Raw genomic sequence first — 24,145 nt, forward strand, 5'->3', positions numbered from 1 at the left:
ACAGACACACAATGTCCCTGTTCAGCAACGAGACCTCACACTGCTTGCTCATCAGCTCACATGAACATGCCCCAAACAAGACCCACATCGGCTCAGTGGCCTCATTCCTTCACTCTCAAGTTCAAGCAAGAAGAGAAAGTTGGCAGCATTTAACCTTCAACAAGAAAGGACAGCGACAGAAGCTAGTGTGCAAACACACAACAGGGGACTGCTTCCAACTGGCTGGTCACCTGCCATCAGTGGCCATCAGCCACCACAGATGGAGTGTGAGTGTGCAGCCCACAGGGGTGAGCACTGCATTCCCGAGGGACAGACCAGCAAGGACAGGAGCCGATCCTATGCAGAGGTGGCCTAGGCAGGGACCTGGACAGGGTCAAATCCAGGATGCGGTTCTGCAGAACGGAGGCAGCTTTTTCTGGGGCTGGACTGCCCCTCCCAGACTCCAGATTCCACCTCACAGCAGAGTGACCGCTACACTGGATGATGGCAACCAGATTCTTTTTTATTTTTATTATTTTTATTTTGGTTTTTCGAGAAAGGGTTTCTCTGTGTAGCCTTGGCTGTCCTAGACTCGCTTTGTAGACCAGGCTGGCCCCAAACTCATAGAGATCCACCTGTCTTTGCATCCCAAGTGCCAGGATTAAGGGTATGCACCACCACTGCCCAACGGCAATCCAGGAGACAGTGCTAAATACAGACTAGTCATCAGGACAGAGACCAAAGAAACCCTACTCCGAAACACTCAACAAGGGGAAAGTGGGGTAGGGGGTAGTGAGATGGCCGGTTGGGCCAAAGGTACCTGCTGCCAAGTCAATGACCCGAGTTCCACATGGCAAAAGAGAACCAGCTTCTCTACTTCAAGTGTACACACACACACACACACACACACACACACACGTAATCACACACATATACATACACACACATATACATGCATACTTACATGTAATTAAAAAAATTTCAAAAGCAGCATTGGAAGCTAGACACAGTACAAGCCTACAGTCTCAGCACCTAGGAGGTTGAGGCAAGAGGCTCTTGACTTCCAAACAAGCTTGGCCTACAGCAAAACTCCAGTCATACTAGGCAGGTCACTTACCTTCACCCTTGTAAACATCCCCCAAAATTAGACTTTCTCCTTTTATTTATTTATTATTATGTATACAGTGCTCTCTGCCTGCACGAACACCAGCAGGCCAGAGGACAGTGTCTCATCACATTATAGATGGTTGTGAGCCACCATGTGGGTGACTGGGAATTGAACTCAGGACCTCTGGAATAGCAGTCAGTGCTCTTAACCTCGGAGCCATCTCTCCAGGCCAGACTTTCTCTCCTTTTACACAAGAATCATTGAGCCTCTGAGAGTAAGAAACCAGCAGGCCAACCTGCTAGAGCCCCTCAGGGCAGCGGCCCCTCCAGTGCATGGAAGCCAGACCAACTGTGGAGGCTGCGGGGCAGCCGTTACTCCGCAAAGGATAGCAGAGCAGGTACTGAAGGTACCAAAAGCTCCAAACAGTAGTGGCCACCACCACCATGAGTTCAGGAGGCCGCATGAGGAATGTACAGGACAACCCACACCTGGCCTGCCCTCCCGTCCCCTCCCCCTCCTTTTCAAGAATCTCAAGTCTGTTGTTCAGGCTGCCTCGGCCTATGGAGTAGGACCACAGGCTCACATCACTGCTCCCAGCGCAGTTTTCAACTATTCCCATATACCCAGTGAAGTCATGGAAGTCCTATGAAGACACACAGCTAAGCAACAGAATCTGAACCTGCGCCTGAGCCCTTAGCCTGTACTTTCCAAAGTTCCATAGCTAAAGAGACCCGACGGGGCCTTGCACGCCATCTGCTAAGTACCCCAGTTGTTCCCTGCATCACGGAGGCCTCTCTCTACCTTGATTGAGGTACGTCAAGGTCTCTTCATGCAGCTTCACAGCTGGAGAGGTGGCGGCGCACAGCACGTACTGCAGGGGCGGCAAGCGGGCCCCGTTCTCGGGAGATAGCTGTGGCTCCTCCTGCTTGAAGATGGGCAGAGCCAGCACATCACTGTAAAACACAGGGAGGGGGGTGGCGGTAAGAAGCAGAGCCCAGGGCGACACAGATGCAGGCTACGGTAGCAAAGGTGACTTCAGAGTCCAGTGTGACATGCTGACCAAGCTCCTCACCCACAGGCTCAAACCTCAGGTGTAGCCATTACTGCAAGGACCCCCACCTTATCCAATGGCCCTCCTTCGATCTGTCCACCCAAGGTCTGGAAAAGAGGCAGTGGAGAGCTGTCCCCTGCCTCCTGAAACCTAAGCGACAGAAACCAGCAGCAAGTGACCTTAGAAGCTATTTCTGTCTCTCTCTCCCTTTTTTCTGGGGGAAGGGGGGGGGGAGAGACAGTGCTCAGGGACTAAGCGAGTAACTGTGTGCACGTGACAGGAGCTTCACCACTGAACTCCAGCCCAGCCATGAGCACTTGCTTTCTTTCTTTTTTTTTTTAATATTTTTATTTAATTTTTAAATTTATGTGCATTGGTGTGAGGGTGTCAGATTGTGGAGTTACAGACAGTTGTGAGCTGCCATGTGGGTGCTGGGAATTGAACCTGGGACCTTTGGAAGAGCAGACGGTGCTCTTAACCACTGAGCCAACTCTCCAGCCCCCTTGCTTTCTATCTATAAGCAAAGCATCTTCCAGAACAATCATCTGAATGATTTTGTGTTTGGGCTTTGTTTGTTTGTTTGTTTCACCGAGACAGGGTTTCTCTGTGTAGCCTTGACTGTCCTGGATTCGCCTTGTAGACCAGGTGGGCCTCAAACTCACAGCGATCTGCCTGCCTCTGCCTCCCGAGTGCTGGGATTAAAGGCATGCGTCACCACCACCCAGGTGATTTTGTTCTTTTTTATTTTATTTATTTATTTATTTTTGGTTTTCTCGAGACAGGGTTTCTCTGTGTAGCCCTGGCTGTCCTGGAACTCACTCTGTAGACCAGGCTGGCCTCGAACTCAAAGATCTACCTGTCTCTGCCTCCCAAGTGCTGGGATTAAAGGCACACACCACCACCTGGCTTTTTTTTTTAACATTATTTATTTAGTGGGTGGGTGTGGGTAAGCAGATATCAAGGCATGTGTGGAAGTCACAGGACAATTTGTAAAATTCAGTGCTTTCCTATCATCTGGGTCCCAGAGACTGAACTCAGCCCGTCAAATTTGGCACCTTTACCCACTGAGCCACCTCATCGGCCTCACTTTTTAGTCTTTTTCTGTTTTTTGTTTTGTTTTCCTCGATAGGGTTTCTCTGTGTGTAGCCCTGGCTGTCCTGGAACCCACTTTGTAGATGAGGCTAACCTCAAACTCACAGAAATCCTCCTGCCTCTGCCTCCCAAATGCTGGGATTAAAGGCATGAGCCAGCAGGCCTTACTTCAGTTTTTATTCTTGAATCAACTCTTCTATGTATCAACATTTGGCAGTACTCCAGAACTGTAAACTACAGAACTGAAGAGAGGTTGGCTTCCTCACCCAATCGGACACATACCTCATCTATTTCAAAAAGGGGACCACTGCCTGTCTTGTTTTGTTTCTTTAGTTTTTGACATGTATTTGGTTAGTTAGGGGTGTGTGTGTGTGTGTGTGTGTGTGTGTGTGTGTGTGTGTGTGTGTGTGCATGCGCACACCAGGGCACATGTGCACATGAACAAGTGCACACACAGTACATGCACATACACCAACGGCAGGGGACAACTTTTGGGAGCCAACTCTCCCCGGCTACCATGTGGACTCCTGGCATTGAACTCGAGTCATTAGGTTGGCAGCAAGCAGCTTTACCTGCTGAGCCGTGTAGCCGAACCACGGCTCCCATTTTTTTAGAGCTCATTAATGATCTCTACAAAATACTATGAAGACAGAAAACCTTGATTTCAGTTGTCTTACTCAAGAGGCAAATCTTAAAATACTCAAAGAGTTGTTTCCTTCACCTCTAAATAACGCTTCCTACACTAAAAAAAAAAAATCAGTCCTGTGCTGGGGAGACAGCTCAGTTGGTAAAGAACTTGCAAGCACGAGGAGTTAAACTCCGTCCCTGAGGCCATGGCCTACAAAAGCTGAGTGTAGTAGCATACACTGGTCAGCCCAGTGCTGGGGAGGTGCGGCAGGATGCCCCCCAGGGCTTACCAGCCAGCCACCTTAGTCTGCTTGTCCAGAGCAGTAGGAGACCCAGGCTCAAAAAAAACAAAGCTCATATTACCCGAGGAGCATTATGGAAGAAGACTAGCCAGCAGTAGTGGCGCACGCCTTTAATTCCAACACTTGGGAGTCAGAGGCAAGAGGCTCTCTGTGAGTTCCAGGCCAAGCTGGTCCACAGAGTGAGTTCCAGGACAGCTAGGGCTACATAATGAGACCCTGTCTCAGAAAAAAAACAAAACCAACAATCCCCCAACAATACTGAAGGTTGTCCTCTGGCCCCTACACACACACACACACATGTACCGCATTCAATCAGTCACCCAGTGACAGAGGAACTTGTTTCTAGACTTTTTCAGGATGGTATCAGTATGTTGCCCAGGCTAGCCTTGAACTCCCAGACTCAAGGAACTGTCCCACCTCAGCCTGAGGAGTTGCTGGGACTTCAAATGGGTGTCCTTGCAAGGAACAATAAAATACCTAAGGATCAGAATGACCTGCGGGCAGGTGAGACTTGCTTAAAGAGTCTAAACTATGTTGCCACAAAAACAACTACCAAAGATGCCCCGCCCTGTCTTGATGACCTCCTCCCATCATGGGTCTGGGCCATGAATCAGATCAGCTGACCCCACTTCACTGCACAGTCACCGGGAGAGTACGATGTGTTCCCTGTGCAGCACCATAAACTGAGTGTCCATGAAATACAACCCAGCACACACCCCAACAGTATCTAACAAAACCAGTATCTCAGAAAACCTGCCTTTGGGCACACCTGGGAAGCCTTCCGTATGTGGGCTGCTCTGCTAGTGCTGTCTGCTCCCCAAAGGAGACTGAATGCATTCATCCTCACCAGAAGCTACCTTCTCTCCTTTTCCAGCCTGGGCAGTTATTAAGGAATACAGAGAGAAGCAAGCCATTCCACTCACCTGGGAATTGCATAATTTCATGTTTGCCCAGACTATGTAAGTTAATAATCCATGCACTGTTACTTTTAAATTAAAAAAAAGGGGGGGGGGGAAATGTTAAGAACCATCATTCAACAGTAACTTGTTTCTGGCCTGGTGTCCTTTATTTGCCAAGAAATAAAAGTCACCAGAACATCAAACAGAAAGGAGAGGGAGGGACTAAAGGCCACTCACTGCTTGGTGAAATCAGATGGCTTGCAGAACTTCTGTCAGAACAACAAAAACAAAAACAAAATAATAATAATAATAATAATAATAATAATAATAATAATAATAATAATAATAATAATAATAAAGAGGAGGGCCTGAAGTTACCAAAATAGAAGAACAAGTTTAAGGCCCAGGGTTCATCCCAGCACTGCAAAAACATAATATAAAATTTAAAATTCTTAAAAAGCACTTGGGAGGCAGAGGCAGGTGGATCGCTGTGAGTTCGAGGCTAGCCTGGTCTACAAAGCAAGTCTAGGACAGCCAAGGCTAACACAGAGAGACCCTGTCTTGAAAAACTAAAAAAATAAAAAATAAATAAATAAAATAAAATTCTTAAAAAGAAAAAAAAAGCAAAAGAAAATATCCTCTCTCTAGCACAAGGTACAGAACTTGCGGAGGTCAAACTGCCTGAAGGTAAAAACCAAAAACAATACATCGCCTTCCACGGGTGTGTATGGACTGTCTTCACCCATTGCTTTGGCAAAGCACCCCAGGAACCCTGCAGCTTTGTAGGAGCTCAGGCCCAATGTCTGCCTTCCTCTTTTCCCGCAAAGTCAAAATCCTAAAAGCATCTGGGTTAACTCACAAACTTCCAGCTCAGGCACAGATGCAGACCCCACACTTCTCTAACAAAACTGTCCCCAGACGGGATAATGTTTTATGGATCTAGGTTTCAAATATGCATCCTCAGCCCAAGGTCACCTTCAAATTCATTTTTAAGATAGGATAAGATACCTAATAGCCACTCACTACAATCCAAAACAAACTACAAGTAACTCTATAGAGTGCTATACAGTTAGCATGTGTTTACTCTGCAGCATTTTAACTGAGGGGCTTTGCGTGGCACCTCAACACCACCGTGGGTCTGCAATCCCAAGACCCTAGATTGCCACTTTCTATGACTTGGAGTTTAAAACAAAACGAAGCAAAATGTGAAAATACACCACCAAGACCTGGTCAATTCTCTGCTTTCTAAGACGGAGAATATGGTCCCAGAGGACTTCTGGACACACATGAATCCGAAGCCAGGAAGTACAAATAAAAATCAAAAATTTAAAAATCCAAGAGAGGAGATTTGGGGTTCTGTACTTTAAGGTTCTGTACTTGGGGTTGACTGCCCCTGAGATGCCTTTTGCCTGCCAGTTCACTTTTTCCTGAGCCCACGTCAAACACCCTTTGGGGTCAAGCAAGGCACATATAATAAACTGTGACTAGGATGGAAATAAAGACAGGTTGAAGCTGGTTCTAGCGAGTTCAGAAAATGAAATGCCTGCCTATTATCCCTCCAGCCAGCTGCACCTCGGTGGAAAAAAAAGAATCCCGTAGTCACCGAAGCAGAGTGGGGAAAGGAGGTGGGCGCGCGGGGGAGGGGGGCGTCCACTTCCTAAAATAGGGAGTTTAGAGAACTTTGCAAAACCCTAGGGACCCTCTTCCCGTGAAGCGCGCTAGCGAAATGCCCGCTGAAGAGATTTCAGTGAATCCGGGACCTGGGGGCCACACCAAGTTCGCCCGGGCAAAGCGCCCAGCTCCCAGGATCCCGGGCCCGAAGGGCTGCAGCGCAAACCGGCTCCCGCCATCCACCTGTGGGCCCACCGGCCGAGAAGAGCAAAGAACGGGGCCTGGCTTTCCAGGACCCAGGACCTCCTGATGGATGTAGCAAGTTTATTCCTCCAATTGGTGTGGAGAAGGTAAAAAGAAGGCTGCGAGACACAGCGAGCGGCAGGGAGTCCTTGGAGAAGCGCCCCGCGACCATCAGCGCACCTCCTCCCTCGTTCAGCTCCCCAGGGGTCTCCGGTGTGTCCCACCCTGGAGGCCGCACTGGTCGGTCGGGGCCCGGACCCCAACCCCAAGCAGGTGCTGCCGGGTCTTACCGCAGGTAGCTGCCAGAGTTGTGCTGGTTGTAGTGTTCGGGCTGCGTATGCCAGAACAGCATGGCTGGGGCTCCCGCAGCACCGGCCGGGGCGTGGCACCGAACTGGACGCGGCGACGCTGTCCACCAGATGTCCACCCCAAAGCAGCACTTGAACCCGAGCTCCCTGCTGCCCGGGCCTTTTATGGGCCGTTGTGTGGGCGTGGCATTCAGGGGCGTGGTTATCACAAGGCCCGCCCTCACGGCTAGCGCGGCGGGAGGGCGGCGCTGGGCCACACCTGGTTGCGCCTCGCGCTGTTCCTTTCCGCTGTTCCTTTCCGGGAGCTAGCTCCTGGCCACTGACCCTGGGGACAGAGCCACCCTCGCTGCGGCCTACTCGCCTCTCAGCTCAGCTCAGATCCTCAAAGACACAGGGCGATTGTCAGTGGCCAGGAGTACCTGAGCACTCTGGGTCCCCTTAACGTTGTTTTTGTTTTTCCTTGCGCTGAACATTGATGTTATAGCCTTTTTACCCCTGTTGCTTTTCCTGGTCTTTAACTCCATTGCTGGGGGTTTCCGTACTTCACTGCTTGCTTAGCACAGGCGAAGCCCTAGGTTCTAAACCCAGGTGTGGTAAAAACAGACCTGTAATTCCATCAATGGTAGAGGCTGGCGGATCAGAAGTTCAAGGTTATTTTCTGGTACACAGTAAATTACAGGAATGCAGCCCTTTCTATACAATAAAGTCAAAACCTACCCCCCACCCCTACCCCTCTCTCTCTCTCTCTCTCTCTCTCTCTTCCTCTCGCTCTCTGAGTGTGTGTGTGTGTAGGGGCATTGTACCTTGGTGTGCGCTCAGAGAACAATTTGTAAGAGTCATTTCTTTTCTTCTACCATGTGGGGCTGGGTATCAAATTCAGCAAGCACCTGTCCGGGTGTGCCATCTTTCTGCCCCTTTAAGATTTTGAGTGGTGTTTGCAATTTGCTCTTGGAAAGGTGTGTCTGGCTGAGTGTGAAGAGAGAGCCGCGGGCAGATGGACAGGTAGGAAGGGATACAGTTCCTGGAGCTGGGCCCACAGGTGATGCCCCCGGGACCTCAGGAAGGCATACATTGTCCTTATGGGAAGTCATGGCAACGAGTGTCTAGAGACCTGAACCCTTCATCCTGGGCCTGCAAGTATAGATATGCAAGGCCTCCCTCCCCTGCTGGCATGGCTATCTCTCTCCAGCCTCAGGTTGCTGCTCTGTGACGAACCATGTGTCACTCCCCTGTCTGGCTCTCCAGGGTCCACCATTGCTGCTCTAGATGGCTCCTGGAGGTCACATGTCTCCAAGGGCTGGTCAACATTCCTGTGACTGTCACACCCAACTCTTCGGACATGTGACAATACAGAGGCCATTTTAGCCCCCAGAAGAGATCCCATGGAGAAACTAGAAGTGATCACCTCTACCCTTCTCTCCCGGATTCAGATACTAAAGAATTCTGTATTGAATATCCTGACCCACTAAATTCGCTATTAGGTACCATGATAGGTGCATATGTTCAAGAGGAGAGCACCTTAGGACACAGGCCAGTGTCATTGAGGAAGTAAAAACTATTATAGGAATGGGGGGGCATGGGAGGGACTTTGGATGTCTTTAGGGTGTGAGTAGGTGGCAGTGAAGCTAACTAGCATGGCAGCAATGGACTACGGCAGCAAGGCCTTGCCTCCAGGAGAGCACTTTCAAGTGCTAATGCTTGGAGAAAGGGAATCCACAAAGACAACTGCCAAGGCCTGGCACTTCACTGCTAAGCTGTCAGATGTGACCCTATATGGTGAGTTAATTTACCCCAGGTTGTTTGTACCAAGCTTCTCTATTTGGCTCTCACCCTTTCCCTTCCAACTGGGCTCCTTAAGACTTATCACGGACCACCAGGCAGTAGTGGCACACACCCTTAGTCCCAGCACTCAGGGAGGCAGAGGCAGGTGGATCGCTGTGAGTTCGAGGCCAGCCTGGTCTACAAAGAGAGTCCAGAACAACCAAGGTTACACAGAGAAACCCTGTTTCAAAAAAGGAAGAAGGAGGAGGAGGAGGAGGAGAAGAAGAAGAAGAGAAGAAGAAGAAGAAGAAGAAGAAGAAGAAGAAGAAGAAGAAGAAGATGATGATGATGACAAGGACGACTTATCATGGAAGTAATGCTAGATTGAGACCCAGCGAGATCCATAGGGTACCACAAATCTTCTCCCTCTGTCACAGCTCTAAAATAACAGCAAATGTCCCACTGGAGAGGGCTAGTCACCTGCCTTCGGGTAGCCCAGCCCCTCGGTGCTCCAGCAAACACAGAGATCAGTGGAAGCACCCTCCAAACAGCAAGCTGAGGTGGCTTGCCCGATACGAGTCGGGAACCAGGATCCCAGCTCTGAGAACCTAAACTTAGGAACTGCAAGGCTTACTTTCTGAGGCGTTGACAAGCTTGAGGGGAAAAGGAATGCAGAGTCTATTGTCCAAGTGTGTGGCAGGTGACCATATAACTTCTCTCTCCGGAGGGCAGAGGCAGCTGTTTGATCCCTGCTGGGAGGATAATGATGGGTTTCTGAACTTTTGACGTTTCAGTCTTTTGGGACACAATTAGTCTATTATAGAGAGGACAGATATGCAGATGAACCCACCCTTTCCTAGCTGTATTTTGTAAATGTCTGTGATTTGCATTGATGGGAATATTGACTTTTTTTTTTTTTTTAATTTTTTGCAGGAGGAGGACATGGCTTTCAGAGGACAGCTTGCAAGGACTCAGTTCTCTCTTTCCAGCACGTCCTAGGTTGTCGGCCTTGGATGCAGCTCCCCTCACCTCTTGAGCCCTCTCACCAGCCCAATGGGAGAGATCTTCTTGACACATTCTCCCGCCTTCATAGAGCCTGAAGTTTAGGAAGTGGCCACCACAGCTGGGACCTGGGTCTAGTCTGTGTGGCCAGGTCCCTTCTCTTTGGTGACCACAGTCCCTGTCCTCATGCCCTGAGTTCTTTTCTTCACCTGGTACTGGAAACGGCTTGATCGACATGTGTATCTGCTCTGAGAATCAACTCTGGGGTCCTTCAAGAACCAAAAAAAAAAAAAAAAGCTCTCCATTCCTGCAGAGTCCCCAAGAGTCCCCCATTTCATCAGTTCTACAAGGGACTCCCGGTTGGTTTTTCTTGGAGATCACCGTAATGACTCTGAAGCGTGCACTTTGAGCATATGATTTGAATGAGTGAATAAGAGTTCACGGTGACCCGGGGACAAGCTGGGGTTTGGCTGGAAAAACAAGATGTCAGTGTTTTTATGGAAGTATCAGAAGCGCAGGGGCCAGCAGCTGTAGGGGCTCAGAGAAGCACTGGCCAGGGGGTCCAGTTAAGTTATAAGGCCTCTCAGTGGTTGAGACTCTGGAGATCAAGTGGCAGCAGGGCATCAAGTGCCCTATTGTGGATGAGACACGTCAGCTGAGCATGTTGGCACCTGCCATGCTCTCTTAAAGTCATCACAGCAAAGATGATGCTGCCTCTTGGAGCTGTCATGTGGCTTTGGGTAAAGGTGCATATGGGGAGAAGAGAAAGCTTTGCCAGTGATTTCTCTTGGCTGTGCACCTCTAATCCCGTGTCCAGTGACTTCAGCAGTTGTCACCAGCGTAGCTCCTCAGGAGCTGGTTACAATTACATTCTGTTGCAAGGAACAGAAACCCAAAGTCAGGGTAGGCAAGAGGTGCTTGCTGCCAGGCTGATCATCCTGAGTTCTATCCACAGAACCCAATGGTAGAAGGAAGAAACTGGATTTTGCAGCTTATCCTCTGACTGTCACATGTATTGAGCACACACACACACACACACACACACACACACACACACACACACACTAATAAAATGCAATAGTGTTTTAAAAAGCCATACATCAGCCAGGCGTGGTGACACATGCCTTTAATTCCAGCACTCGGGAGGCAGAGGCAGGCAGATTGCTGTGAGTTCAAGGCCAGCCTGGTCTACAAGGCCAGTCCATGATAGCCAAGGCTAATACAGAGAGACTCTATCTCGAAAAACCAAAAAATAAAAATAAAAATATTATTTTAAAAATTAAAAAATATTAGGAGCTGGAGAGATGGTTTAGAAGTTAAGAGCACTGACTGTTCTTCCCAAGGTCATGAGTTCAATTCCCAGGAACCACATGTTGGCTCCCAACCATCTATAATGAAATTTGTATACATGATAAAAATTTAAAAATATTAAAAAGCCATAAGTCAGTGCAAGGACTCTGCATATAGCACACAGAAAGCCCCAAACTCCATCTTCAGAACTTCATAAGACCAGTCACGGTGATGCATGGCTACAAACAACCCCACTCACGGTGATGCATGGCTACAACCCCACTCACGGTGATGCATGGCTACAACTCCAGTCATGGTGATGCATGGCTACAAACAACCCCAGTCATGGTGATGCATGACTACAACCCCAGTCACGGTGATGCATGGCTACAACCCCACTCATGGTGATGCATGGCTACAACCTCAGTCATGGTGATGCATGGCTACAAACAACCCCAGTCACGGTGATACATGACTACAACCCCAGCACTCTGGCGATGAAAGCTGGAAGAACAGAGGTTCAAGATCATCCCCAGAGAGTTTGAGGTCATCCTGGGGTACATGAGACACTACCTCTGAAAGAAAAAAAGTTTGACAGAGAAAGGTAGCTCTATATAAAGTTTTAGAAATCATTAGTCAAAACCACATACCTGGTACCCTCTGGCCACAAAAGGCCACTGACCACTTGAGATGTTACTAGGCGAACTGAGATGTTCTGGGAAGGTGCGGTACACTCTAATTTCCTCCATGAACAAACAGACTAGGATATAGCTCAAATGTATAATGTGAGTTTAGAATGCACAAGGCTCTGAGTCCACTCCAAGCCTGACAAGAAATATATACCATAACCTATTAGTAAGTCATATACCAACCATATAAGAGATAATTGCCTTTGAAACAAGGTCTCATGTAGCCTAAACTAACCTTGAATTTCTTCTTTCTTTTTTTCTTTTTCTTTTTTTTTTTCTTTTTCTTGAGACAGGGTATCTCTCTGTAGCCTTGGCTGTTCTAGACTCACTTCGTAGACCAGGTTGGCCTCGAACTCACAGAGATCTGCCTGCCTCTGCCTCTCGAGTGCTGGGATTAAAGGCGCTGACCTTGGATTCTTAAGTAGCCAAGGATCATCTTCAACTTCTGATCCCTGTGCCTCCACCTCCCACTGGCTCACAGACAGCTGCTACCACTGAGGTTTATACACTGGTGGGGATTAAGTCCAGCCTCACACATACTAGATTGATACCCTACCAGCATCCTCACTCCCCAGTGGAACTGGCCACTTGCAGTCTGGCACAGTGCCTTTCCTCAAGGCCAACCCAGAAGCCTGTTATCAGCTTCACTCCTCCTTTTGCAAACGTACCTGGTTACAAGTGCCAGCCTCTGAGAGGGACTGCATGGAGCACCTCTTCCTCAGGGGCAGGGAAGACTGCAAGGAGCACCTCTTCCTCAGGGGCAGGGAAGACTGCAAGGAGCACCTCTTCCTCAGGGGCAGGGAAGACTGTAAGGAGCACCTCTTCCTCAGGGGCAGGGAGGATCACGTGGAGCACCTATTCCTCAGGGGCAGGGGGCAGTGGGAAGGAAGTCTGAGGAGACAATAATAACTCCCTCTCCAGGTCACAGGAGAAGGAGGGAAGGCCTAAGCTTCCCTTGCGTGTCCTCACGTACCTGGGTTTCATTGCCCGACATCATTGGTGAGAAATCCCAAGCTGAGGCTCAGCAGTTTGTCTGAACCCATAAGGCTGGAGGGCAGTGCAGCCAGGAAAGACCTGGGCTAGGGAAGACTGCCTGCTGCTCCCAGATGAGAAGAGAAATTGAAAAGAGGCTGGAAGATGTTGACAAGGGGGATTCCCCAGCCAAAGACCCAAGCCAAGTCACTTCCCAGTGACAGTCTTAGTTTCAATTATGTGTGTGCCTGTGCATGTGTGTGCCTGTGTGTAGGTACGGCATGTGAGTGCAGGTGCCCACAGTGGCCAGAAGAGGGCATCAGATCCCCTGGAGCTAGAGTTATGTTGGTTGAGAGCTGCCTTTTGTGGATGCTGGGAACTGAACTCAAGTCCTCTGCAAAAGCAGCAGGAACTCTTATTGCCGGGCCATCTCTCCAGATATCTCTCATGCATTTAGAGTCACAGATCAACTGAGGACCCTGGCTTCTGCAAGACCCTGTGGCTCCCAGGGAGCCACATTTCTTTTATGTTCTTTGGGAGTTTGGGAAATTAATCTTGGCCCATTGATAGCCCCTGCCCTGTCCACTGACTTTATTTATTTATTTATTTATTTATTTATTTATTTATTTATTTATTTTGGTTTTTCAAGATAGGGTTTCTCTGTGTAATCTTGCCTGTCCTGGACTCACTTTGTAGACTAGGCTGGTCTTGAACTTACAGAGATCCTCCTGCCTCTGCCTCCCGAGTGCTGGGATTAAAGGCGTGCACCACCATGCCCGGCTTCCACTGTGACTTTGGGTCCAGAAGAACAAAACACCCTCACCCACGCAGGCCCCCAGCTCCCTCCATTATCTGCAGGGTCACGGCCAGGGTCAGGCGTCCAGTTCTTCAGGAGTGTTATGGTGAGTCCTTGATGATGGTCAATGTCGCCTGTGAACTTGGCTGTGTCTAGACTCACCCAGGCCTGTCACTTGTGTGCCAGTTTCAAGACTGGTTTAATTGAGGTGGGAAGATGTACCCTAGCAGTGGGTGCCACCATTCCCTAGGCTGGCGCCTTGGTGAAAGTCATCTGAGCACCAGCATTTGTCTCTCTCTGCTTCCTGATTTCCTAGTGGACACAAAGTGACCAGATATCTCAGACTCCTGCCACCATGACATCCCCGTAATCGTAGACTGTGTGATCTTAAACTGTGAGACAAAATACAACTTTCCTTCCCCCTTCCTTCCTCTTTATTTTATTCTTTTTTTACTTCCTTTATCCTGTCTTCCTTTTAATTTCCTTCTTCATTCTTTCCTTCTCCCTTCATTCCTCTTCATATTTCCTGTCTTCCTCTCTCCTTCGTTTCTCTTCATTCCTCTTCTCTTCCGTCTTCATTTCTTCTTTTGATTGCTTTGGCCAGATATGTTGTCTCAATGACAAGGAAAGTACATAACATATAGGAGTCTTTGTAGCTGTCCATGATTGTACCACTTATTCCAGTGACTCATTGGGAAGCTTTGCCGATATGTATGAACCAACATGAGGAAATGTAATAATCGAGATCTCAGGAGGCAGAGGCAGAAGAATGCTATGGTGCTTTGAATAGGAACGGCCCCCATAGACCCTTGTGTTTGACTGCTTGGCCAATGGAAAAGGGCACATGTGGACTTGCTGGAGTGGGTGTGGCCTTGCTGGAGGAAGTGTGTCACTGTGGGGATGGGCTTCCAAGCCCTGCCCAGCATAGGATCCAGTCTCCTTCTGCTGCCTCTGGATCAAGATGTGAAACTCAGCTCCATGCCTGCCAGCAGGCCACCATGTTTCTCACCACGATGATAATGAAACTGTAAGCCGTCCCCAGTTAAATGTTTGCCTTTATCAAAGTTGCCTTGGTCTTGGTGTCTCTTCAGTAATGGAAACCCCTAACTAAGAGAGATGGCAAGTTCCAGAACCAACCTGGATATAAAAACACCTTGTCATGAAAATAAGAAGGGAGGGAGGAAGGAAGGAAGAGAGAGAGAGAAAGAGAGAGAGAGAGAGAGAGAGAGAGAGAGAGAGAGCCATAGAGATACTTTCTTATTAAATGAACATCTTATCTCCTTACCCCACCTTGTACTCTCACTTAGCTCAGACTGAGCTCAGATTATCCTTGAACTCTATTATGTAGCCAAGGATGACTTGAACCTGTGATCCTCAGGCCTCCACATCCTGAGTGCTGGGATTACAGGCATGTACTACCACAGTCATATATGCAGTGCTGGGGCTCCGACCCAGGACTTAGTGCAGGCTAAGCATCCCACCTCCTGAGAACTTGCCTGGCCCAGCATCTTGTTCATATTAAAAGATATCACCTATGGGGCTACAGTGCTCAGTGGTTAAGGTCATCTGCAGCTCTTCCAGAGGGACCAAGTTCAGATCTCTCATCAGGAAGCTTGCAGGTGCCTATAACTCCGACTCTAGGGGATCCAACATTCTCCCTTGGCCTCTAAGGGAACCCAGACACCTGTATGAACACACATAGAGAGACACATAAATAAGGTGCTCTGTCTGTCTTGGAACTCGCTCTGGAGACCAGGCTGAACTCACCTGCCTCTGCCTCCCACGGGCTGGGATAAAGGATATCATTTATATTTGCTGAGCGTAGGGTCTCTGTTGTGCATATATAGATAAAGAAGATGCAACAGTGAGCCTGTTTTTACAGCTCTCTGCTCAGTCCCAGCCCTTCCCAGTTCTGTCGGTCTAAAGCAGTCTGTTCAACACACTGTGCATGTTGCTGGCTTTGCAAATTGGACTGTACTTTGGGCCACCATAAAGCACTAAGGGAGTACGGTGGCTCCCTCTTGTAATCCCACTATTTAGGAAGCTGAGACATGGGACTCACTGTGGGTTTACCCTAACCTGGGCTACAGAGTGAGACCCTGCATCTGAAGAGAGAGAGGGAGGGAGGGAGAAGAGGAGAGAAGAGAGGAGACTCAGACAGGATGGCACACTCCTGCGCTACCAGCATTTGAAAAGTGGCAGTATCAGAAGTTTAAGGCTAGGTTTGGCTACTTAACAAATTAAGTTAGAGGCTACCCTGGGCTAAATAAGACCCTCCTCCACAAAACAAAAGTAAACAAAGGAAAAAAAACCCCATACGGTACAATGAACAGCAGTTAATACAGAGAGACTCATAATTGGCCAAAGTGCTAACAACAAATGACTGCTAAGTGCTCGGCCCTAAATGGAGCATCTGTGTCAACATCCTCCTCCAGCCTCAGAGAAGAGAAAGCAGAAAGGATACAAGAGTCAGAACACGGAAGGGATGCTGTCCTCTGGACACGACATTGACATTGCATCCGTGAACTCAGAGCAGCTCTTAGTACCTATACTAGATCCAGCCAGTAAGATCAACCAGCATCCCAGCAGACAGCACTAACTGGACTCAGTGGGTTAGGAACAAAAAGGGGAGGACACGCAGCGAGGAGGGGTATGTGCTGGGGGGCGGGTTCTTGGGGTGAGTGCAAAGGGAGTTGGGGGTTGATAGGATCCATATACATTGTGTACAGGCATGAAACTGTCAACTAATAAAATATATTCTAAAAAGAAAAGTCTTAGCCGGGCGTGGTGGCGCATGCCTTTAATCCCAGCACTTGGGAGGCAGAGGCAGGCGGATCGCTGTGAGTTCGAGGTCGGCCTGGTCTACAAAGTGAGTCCAGGACAGTCAAGGCTACACAGAGAGACCTTGTCTCGAAAAACCAAAAAAAAAAAAAAAAAAAAAAAAAGTCTTTCCTTCTAGGTGGCGTGGTGGCACATGCCTTTGGTCCAAGCACTCAGGAGGCAGAAGCAGGCAGATCTCTGTGAGTTAGAGAGGTCCAGGACAGCCAGAGAGTTATTACACAGAGAAACAACAAAACAAACAAACAAGAACAACAACAACAACAAAAAAGGTCCTTCTAAAATAAAACACGGGATAAGATGTGAATACATGTAACCCCAGTGTTCAGTAACCTCTGAGGCAGGAGGGTATCCCTCCCTAGTCCCTCCTGGGCTGTATATTAGGACGGTCTCAACCTCCAACCCTCCAAAATAGCAGCGTGTGGCCATCACTCACAGAGCGCTGTGCTGCTGGCTTCGGATGACAGTTTGTTTTAAGTCCCTGCTGCTATTCCTCCTCCTTATGACCCAGTACAGACTCCCTTAGTCCGCCAAGGACATCTCTAGAGCTTGCAAGCAACACCCATCTCATCATCACAAAACAGCCCACAGACCAAGTTTCAGCAACTGTCCTAATTCTGGAGACAAGAAATGTCTGAGGTTCAGTGAGATGTGCTGACTAGGCAAATTGGGTAGGAGTGGCCCCTTCCTTAGAGTCCATTTTACTGAGTATCGCGTAGCTCAGGTCTGCCTCAAACTCATTAGGTAGCTGACAATAACCTGGGGCTCCGGATCCTCTTGTTTCCACCTCTTGAATGCTGGGATTCCTGGTGTGTCCCGCCATGTGCAATTCAAGCCGCCCTGGGGACTGAATCCAGGGCTTTGTGGGTTCTAGGCAATCATTGCCTACAGGGCCACACCCCCAGCCCTTGAGCTGAATTTAAAAGCAAATGAAAACAACAACAATAAATTTTACAATGCTCCATTTCATAGTCTCCATTGCTGAGGGAACCTCCTTGGCCTCCAGGCCTGACCCTCTTTGTTTTTGTAGAAACTCTGTCGGGGGTAAAGTCTTTTCTGCTCTAGGTCATTAGGGGTTCCCACAGAAGACATCTCTCTCTCTTTTTTTTTTTTTTTTGGTTTTTCGAGACAGGGTTTCTCTGTGTTAGCCTTGGCCGTCCTGGACTCACTTTGTAGACCAGGTTTTTTTGGTTTTTCGAGACAGAGTTTCTCTATGTAGCCTTGGCTGTCCTGGACTCGCTTTGTAGACCAGGCTGGCCTCGAACTCATAGCTATCCGCCTGCCTCTGCCTCCTGAGTGCTGGGATTAAAGGCGTGTGCCACCACGCCCGGCTAAAGACATCTCCCTTGTTGATTGATTTCTTTTCTCTTTTCTTCTTCTTCTTCTTCTTCTTCTTCTTCTTCTTCTTCTTCTTCTTCTTCTTCTTCTTTCTCTTCCTCCTCCCCTTCCTCCTCCTCCCCTTCCTCCTTCTCCTCCTCTTTTTCTTCTCTTCTTCTTCCTCCTCCTTCTTCTTGGTTTTTCGAGACAGGTTTCTCTATTTAACCTCCCTGGCTGTCCTGGAACTCTCTTTGTAGACTAGGCTGGACTTGGACTCACAGAGATCTGCCTGACTCTTTTCTTCTTCTTTTAATTTTTTTTTTCTATATTTGATTTTTCTGTGGGGTGTTGTTATATAGCAAGGGCCTCTTGGAAAAACTCACCACTTTTACCAGTCGGCCTTGCCTGTTCCCAAAAGTCCACCCTATCAGGGCTGGGGACTTGTTTACTTTCCCTCATAGAAGAGGGTGGAGTGAGGACAGTCACTGGACTGTCACCTGAGATTGACATGACTCCTCCCCGCCATTTGTATGCAGTTTTGTCCTAATTAGCTTGGAGGTCTTTGGGAGGTGTTAAAGTAAGTTGTCTGGAAAAGGCTGACAGAACTGAGTCCAAGAGTGCCCCTGTGGGGAAGCCATGATCCATGTTCAGGCAAGACTTTCCTGTGAAAGTGCATTGGGGTCGCCCAAGAGTATGTTGGTAACCCACCTATGCTCGTAAGTAAGCCCAATGAATGCATTGGTTCCCCAGGGTAATTTTGGCAGAATTGTACTTTGATTTGTCTTCAGAACCTTATGAGGTGGGTGTGGTAGATGTTAAATTCTCCCAGGAAGGAATTCTCACCATGAGGATAATGCAGAAGACAGAGCCCGGGGCCTGGCGCCTGCACAGCAAGCTCTGTACCACAGAGCTACAACCCCCCTTGAAAATCCCGATCTTTGGCGGTGGTGGCACATGCCTTTAATTCCAGCACTTGGGAGGCAGAGGCAGTTCGAGGCCAGCCTGGTCTACAAAGAGAATCCAGGACAGCCAAGGCTCTGTTACATAGAGAAACCCTGTCTACAAAACAAAACAAAACAAAACAAAACAAAACAAAAAAAAAACAAAAAAAAACAAAAAAAGAAAAAAGAAAATCCCGATCTTCTTGAGGTGCTGGCAATGTTCATCTAGTTAAAAAAACAAAACAAAACCAAAAAACTACATTTCCCATAAGGAAATTTTGGCCTCTATATCATTGCCTATGGGGGTGAGGGTTATGGGGAAATTCCAGAGAAGATGAGCTGACTCAGTGAGTCTCCAAAGCCAGGCACTGTGTGGCTCACTCCTAAGGCCCTCCTCTCACCACATTCTTGTCCACTGTGCCCCTAAGGCATGTATTTAAGGGAAAGAGCTTTAAAAACAAAATCACATCCTGAACTACAAATTTGGAATTATGATATGGGCAGAAAAGTAGAGACTCCTTGTTTTTATGCAGCACACAGACTGTCTTCAGGGAGGAAGCTGCTCTTGGCACTAACCCCCCCTGAGCCTGACCCTACTCTGCAGGTGCCAGTGTCTCTGAGCACAAACTGGCCAGGGTTTCTGCTGAAGTTAAGGCAGGAAACAGCTCAAGATGACCCCCTTAGCTGCGGAGGGAAAATATGAAAGACATAACCACTGACTTGAGTTTTACTTCATAATTTCTTTTCTTTCTTTCTTTCTTTTTGGTTTTTCGAGACAGGGTTTCTCTGTGTAGCCTTGGCTGTCTTAGACTCACTTTGCAGACCAGGCTGGCCTCGAACTCACAGCGATCCGCCTGCCTCTGTCTCCCGGGTGCTGGGATTAAAGGCGTGCGCCACCACGCCTAGCTCCAGCCTCTTCCTTTCTTTTTGATTTGAGTCTCACTGTGTAGCTCAGGCTGTCCTTGAACTGGAGATCCTTGTGCCTCAGCCTCCCAAGTGCTAAGACTATAGGTGAAAGCCGCCACAAACAACTTTACCTTATATTTTCAAGATCTGATATTGACAATCCACCTTGTAGAAAACTTATATTTATAACACAGCAAGTGACAAAGCTTTTTGCTATGATGGTCCTCGGTGTTCCTCTAGGTTCCCTCAGAAGTTGGACTTACATTTCATGATCCTGTTTCTCATTGTCTTAAAATGGAATCACCAGGCCTTACAAGCTGGCTCAGCAGGTAAGGGTGCTTGTCACCAACCCTGATGACCTGGGTTTGATCCTCACGACAGGAGAAAAGAGCCAAGTTTAGCAAGTTGTCCTTCAGCTTCTACAAACATCCCACAGTGTATACACCCAAACACACACACACACACACACACACACACACACACACACACACACACACACCATAAATTAATAAATAGAATAATCTTACTTTTCAAAGCTTTCAAAACTACCATTTTAACATTTTAAAAAATTTTATTAATTTATTCAGATTACAACTCAATTGTTATCCCATCACTTGTATCCTCTCATTCCTCCCTCCCGCTTTCACCCTATTCCCCTCCCCCAGGTCTATGACCGAGGGGGACCTCCTCCCCCATTATATGGTCATAGGCTATCAAGTCTCATCTTGGTAGCCTATTTATTCTTTCTTTGAGTGCCATCAGGCCACCCCACCGCGGGAGGTGGTCAAATATAGGACACCAGAGTTCATGTCAAAGTCAGTCCCTGCTCTCCACATAACTGTGGAGAATGTCCTGTCCATTGGGTAGATCAGAGTAGGGGTTCAATGTTTACTATTGTATTGTCCTTAGTTAGTGCAACAGTTTGAGCAGATGCCCCTGGGCCCTGATCCATCCAACCCATCATGATGTTCTTTTTGTAGGTTTCTAGGACGCTCAGGGTCCTTCTATTTCCTCATCTCCTATATTTCTCTTACCTAGAGTCTCAGTAGGATGTCCTCACATCTATCCCAATCTCCTGGTAAGTGAAAAACTTTCATGGAACATTCCTTTTGGGCTAGTGCCCAATTATAAGTGAGTATATACCATGTGAGTTTTTCTGCTTCTGGGTTAACTCGCTCATTATGATCATTTCTAGTCCCATCCATTTGTCCACAAATTTCGAGATTTCCTTGTTTTTAATAGCTGAGTAGTATTCCATGGCATCCGGTGTCTTCTTATGGAGCTCATGGGTGGGCGCATCCCCACATGTGTGCATGTACCACATAATAATAATAATAATAATAATAATAATAATAATAATAATAATAATATGTATTATTAGAAAAATGATGATAGTTCAGCTGAGTGTGGTGGTGCATGCTCTAATCACAGCGCAGAGGCAGGCAGACCTCTGTGAGTTCTAGGCTAGCCTGGTCTACAGAGTAAGTTTCAGGACAGCCATGGCTACACAGAAAAACCCTGTCTTGAAAAACTGCAGGCCCGTGAGGCATGGTGGTGCGCACCTTTAATCCCAGCACTTGGGAGGCAGAGGCAGGCAGATCTCTGTGAGTTTGAGACCAGCCTGGTCTACAGAGTGAGTCCAGGAAAACCATGGCTACACAGAGAAACCCTATCTTGAAAATCCACAGGCCCTATGCCCCAGCCCAACACCAAATAAACAGGATGCAGTGACACACATCTGTACTCACAGCACTCAGGAGGTAGAAGTGAGAGGGTCAGAGGTTCAAAGTCATCCTCCACTATCTATTGAGATCCAGACTGCCCGACACGAGACACCCAGGCTCAAAACAACCAGTGAGCCTGGTGGAGTGGTGCATGCCGCCGTTAATCCCCGCACTCGGGAGGCAGAGGCAGGCTGATCTCTGTGAGTTTGAGGCTAGTCTGGTCTACAAAGCGAATCTAGGACAGCCAAGGCTACACAGAGAAGCCCTATCTCGAAGCAAACAAAAAATCAGTGAAATCAATTGCCTTTTCCTCCTTCCTACTCCTATCCTCTCCCAAACTAGCAGGTGACCCCTCTCCCCCGCTGCACCCCCTTTCCCATGCATGCCCTGGCTGGAAGTGATTCCCAGAGGTTCTGCAGGAGGACCTGGTCTGAGCGCAGCCAGGACCGAAGAATTTGTTAACAAGAGTCAGGTGTGTAGGAAATGGACCGGAGGGTTAGAGAAAGTGAGAGGCCTCGATGTGTGTGTGTGTGTGTGTGTGTGTGTGTGTGTGTGTGTGTGTGTGTGTGTGCGCGCGTGCATGTGCACGTGTGCCATAGTACACATGTGGAGGCCAGAGATCAATTAGCAGGAGTTGGTTCTCTCCCCCCCACTGTGGATTTCAGGGAGGCTGGGTTTGGCAGCAAGTATGCTTGCTTACTAGCCTGACCTCCTGTATTTGAATCCCAGCCCTGCTACTTTTTTTTTTAAATTAAGACAGGTCTCTCTGTGTTAGCCTTGGCTTTCCTGGACTGTCTTTGTAGACCTGGATGGCCTCGAACTCACAGCTATCCACCTGCCTCTGCCTCTCGAGTGCTGGGGTTAAAGGTGTGCGCCACCATCACCTGCTTCTTACTGTGGGACTCCAAGCAAATGACTTGACTTTGCTGTGCCTGCTCCAGTCTACGAAACAGGAGTAATCAGAACTCTTACCTCAGAGGCTGATTGCAGGTAGCTCACGAGAACGGAGCCTGGCAGACAGTAAGCTCTCATTACTAAGGTACCAGACGTAGACCAGGGAATGGGAGACCAACAGACAGTGACCAGGAATGGCATCAGACGTGCCTTGGGAGCACTCAAGGCTCTTTTAGGGGAGGGAGCTGAAGAGCCTCAGAGCCTGAACCAGCTGCCTTCTTGCTCCTCCCACCAGCTCCCTGACTGGTCTTAGGCCTTGGTAGGCATTCTTGGGTTTCTTGTAAGCCATACAGGAAGGGCCTGAGGAGAAGTCCACATCGGGGACCATGGCCTGGTAGCAGGACTCACATCTGACGAGGACAGGGAGTGGATGCATTGCAATGCCTTCCAATACGTAATCCAAGATTAGATGGCCATTCACACGACCTTTGTTCGCTCTTGCCTGGAACCACTTTAGTGTGAGTTAATAAATACAGGAGGAACCAGAGAGGTCAGGGAGCTTTGGGCTGAGCCCACGGAGGAAGCTGTCCCTGAGCAGACAGCTTTGTGCCCAGCATGCCGGGACACTTCTGCCTGGGCTCCCCTCTAACATGGTACCTATTTTTCACCTAAAAAAGTGTGTGTGTGTGTGTGTGTGTTTTGGGTATTGGTACATGGGTGTGTGCATGCACTGCACATGTAAGTGGAGACCAGACGATCCATAACCTAAGGTGGTGTTCCTCAGGAATGGTACCCACCTTATTTTTGAGATAGGATTTCTCCCTGGTCTGAAGGGAGACTAGGTAAGGCTGGGTGGCCAGCATGCCCCAGGGATCCCCCAGTGGCTGCCTTCCCACCGATGGAGTTACAGGGGCGTGCCACCAAACCCGGCTTTTCACATGGGTTCTGAGCATTGAACTTGGCAAGCACGCTCCCAGCTGAGCTATCCCCTCAGCTTAGCCTATTTCATGTTCAGTGGTCCTAGTTATGATGATGAGCTGGTTGTTGCCATAGTTACCTATAACGTCAAGCAAGGTGGCCCTTGGGCTAAGTTTCCTGAGGCTCAGGGATATTTTTTTACCAGTCTAGACTCTAGACCATCCATGAACATTCATTGATAAACAGGCTAGCAGTCTTACCATCACTTGGGCACTTGCTAGGAATTCATTCTTTTTTTTTTTTTGGTTTTTCGAGACAGGGTCTCTCTGTGTAGCCTTGGCCATCCTGGACTCACTTTGTAGACCAGGCTGGCCTCGAACTCACAGCAACCCGCCTACCTCTGCCTCCCGAGTGCTGGGATTAAAGGCGTGCACCACCACGCCCGGCTCTAGGAATCCATTCTTAGGCTCTAAGGGAGCTGCTCTCTCCACTCCCCACCCAACTGGGAGGGTGTTCTGATATATACAGGGACCCAAATATCCCACCAACTGCAGGGAAGGTAAATGGCCCAATGGAGTGTGAAGAAAGCGCTATGCTGGCTGGGAGGAGCCAAGGGCTGGCCCCTGGTCCATCTGTTGCTGGTTTTCTTGTTTTCTGTACCTCAGTCTCCTCATCTGAAGCTGGGACAGGACAGCAGCCCTATTATCCAGACATTTGCAGTAAGCCACAGATGAGAATTCTTCAAAAACATAGGATGGGCTAGTGAGATGGCTCAACTGGGAAAACACACTTGCTGCAAAAGCCCCATAGCCTGGGTTTAATTCCTGGAACCCAGAGACAAAAGAACTGTTGGGAAGCTTGCTTATGCGGTTCACTG

The 24,145-nt window shown here is 48.4% G+C and overlaps 1 protein-coding gene across 1 annotated transcript in view; it reads right to left on the reverse strand.

The window, feature by feature from the left end:
• The window catches only part of TFCP2L1 (transcription factor CP2 like 1), a 59,537-nt gene extending 52,167 nt beyond the window's left edge, over positions 1-7,370 (reverse strand). Inside the window, exons 1-2 of the mRNA XM_084774774.1 lie at positions 7,203-7,370; positions 1,889-2,040 (exon numbers count right to left, since the gene is read on the reverse strand). Coding sequence (XP_084630900.1) covers positions 1,889-2,040; positions 7,203-7,264 — 214 coding nt within the window. The 5' untranslated portion in view covers positions 7,265-7,370. The remainder of the gene's footprint in view (positions 1-1,888; positions 2,041-7,202) is intronic.
• Positions 7,371-24,145: the final 16,775 nt, after the last annotated feature.

Source organism: Acomys minous (assembly GCF_964271855.1).
Source record: "Acomys minous genome assembly, chromosome: 1".
Taxonomy (NCBI): Eukaryota; Metazoa; Chordata; class Mammalia; order Rodentia; family Muridae; genus Acomys; species Acomys minous.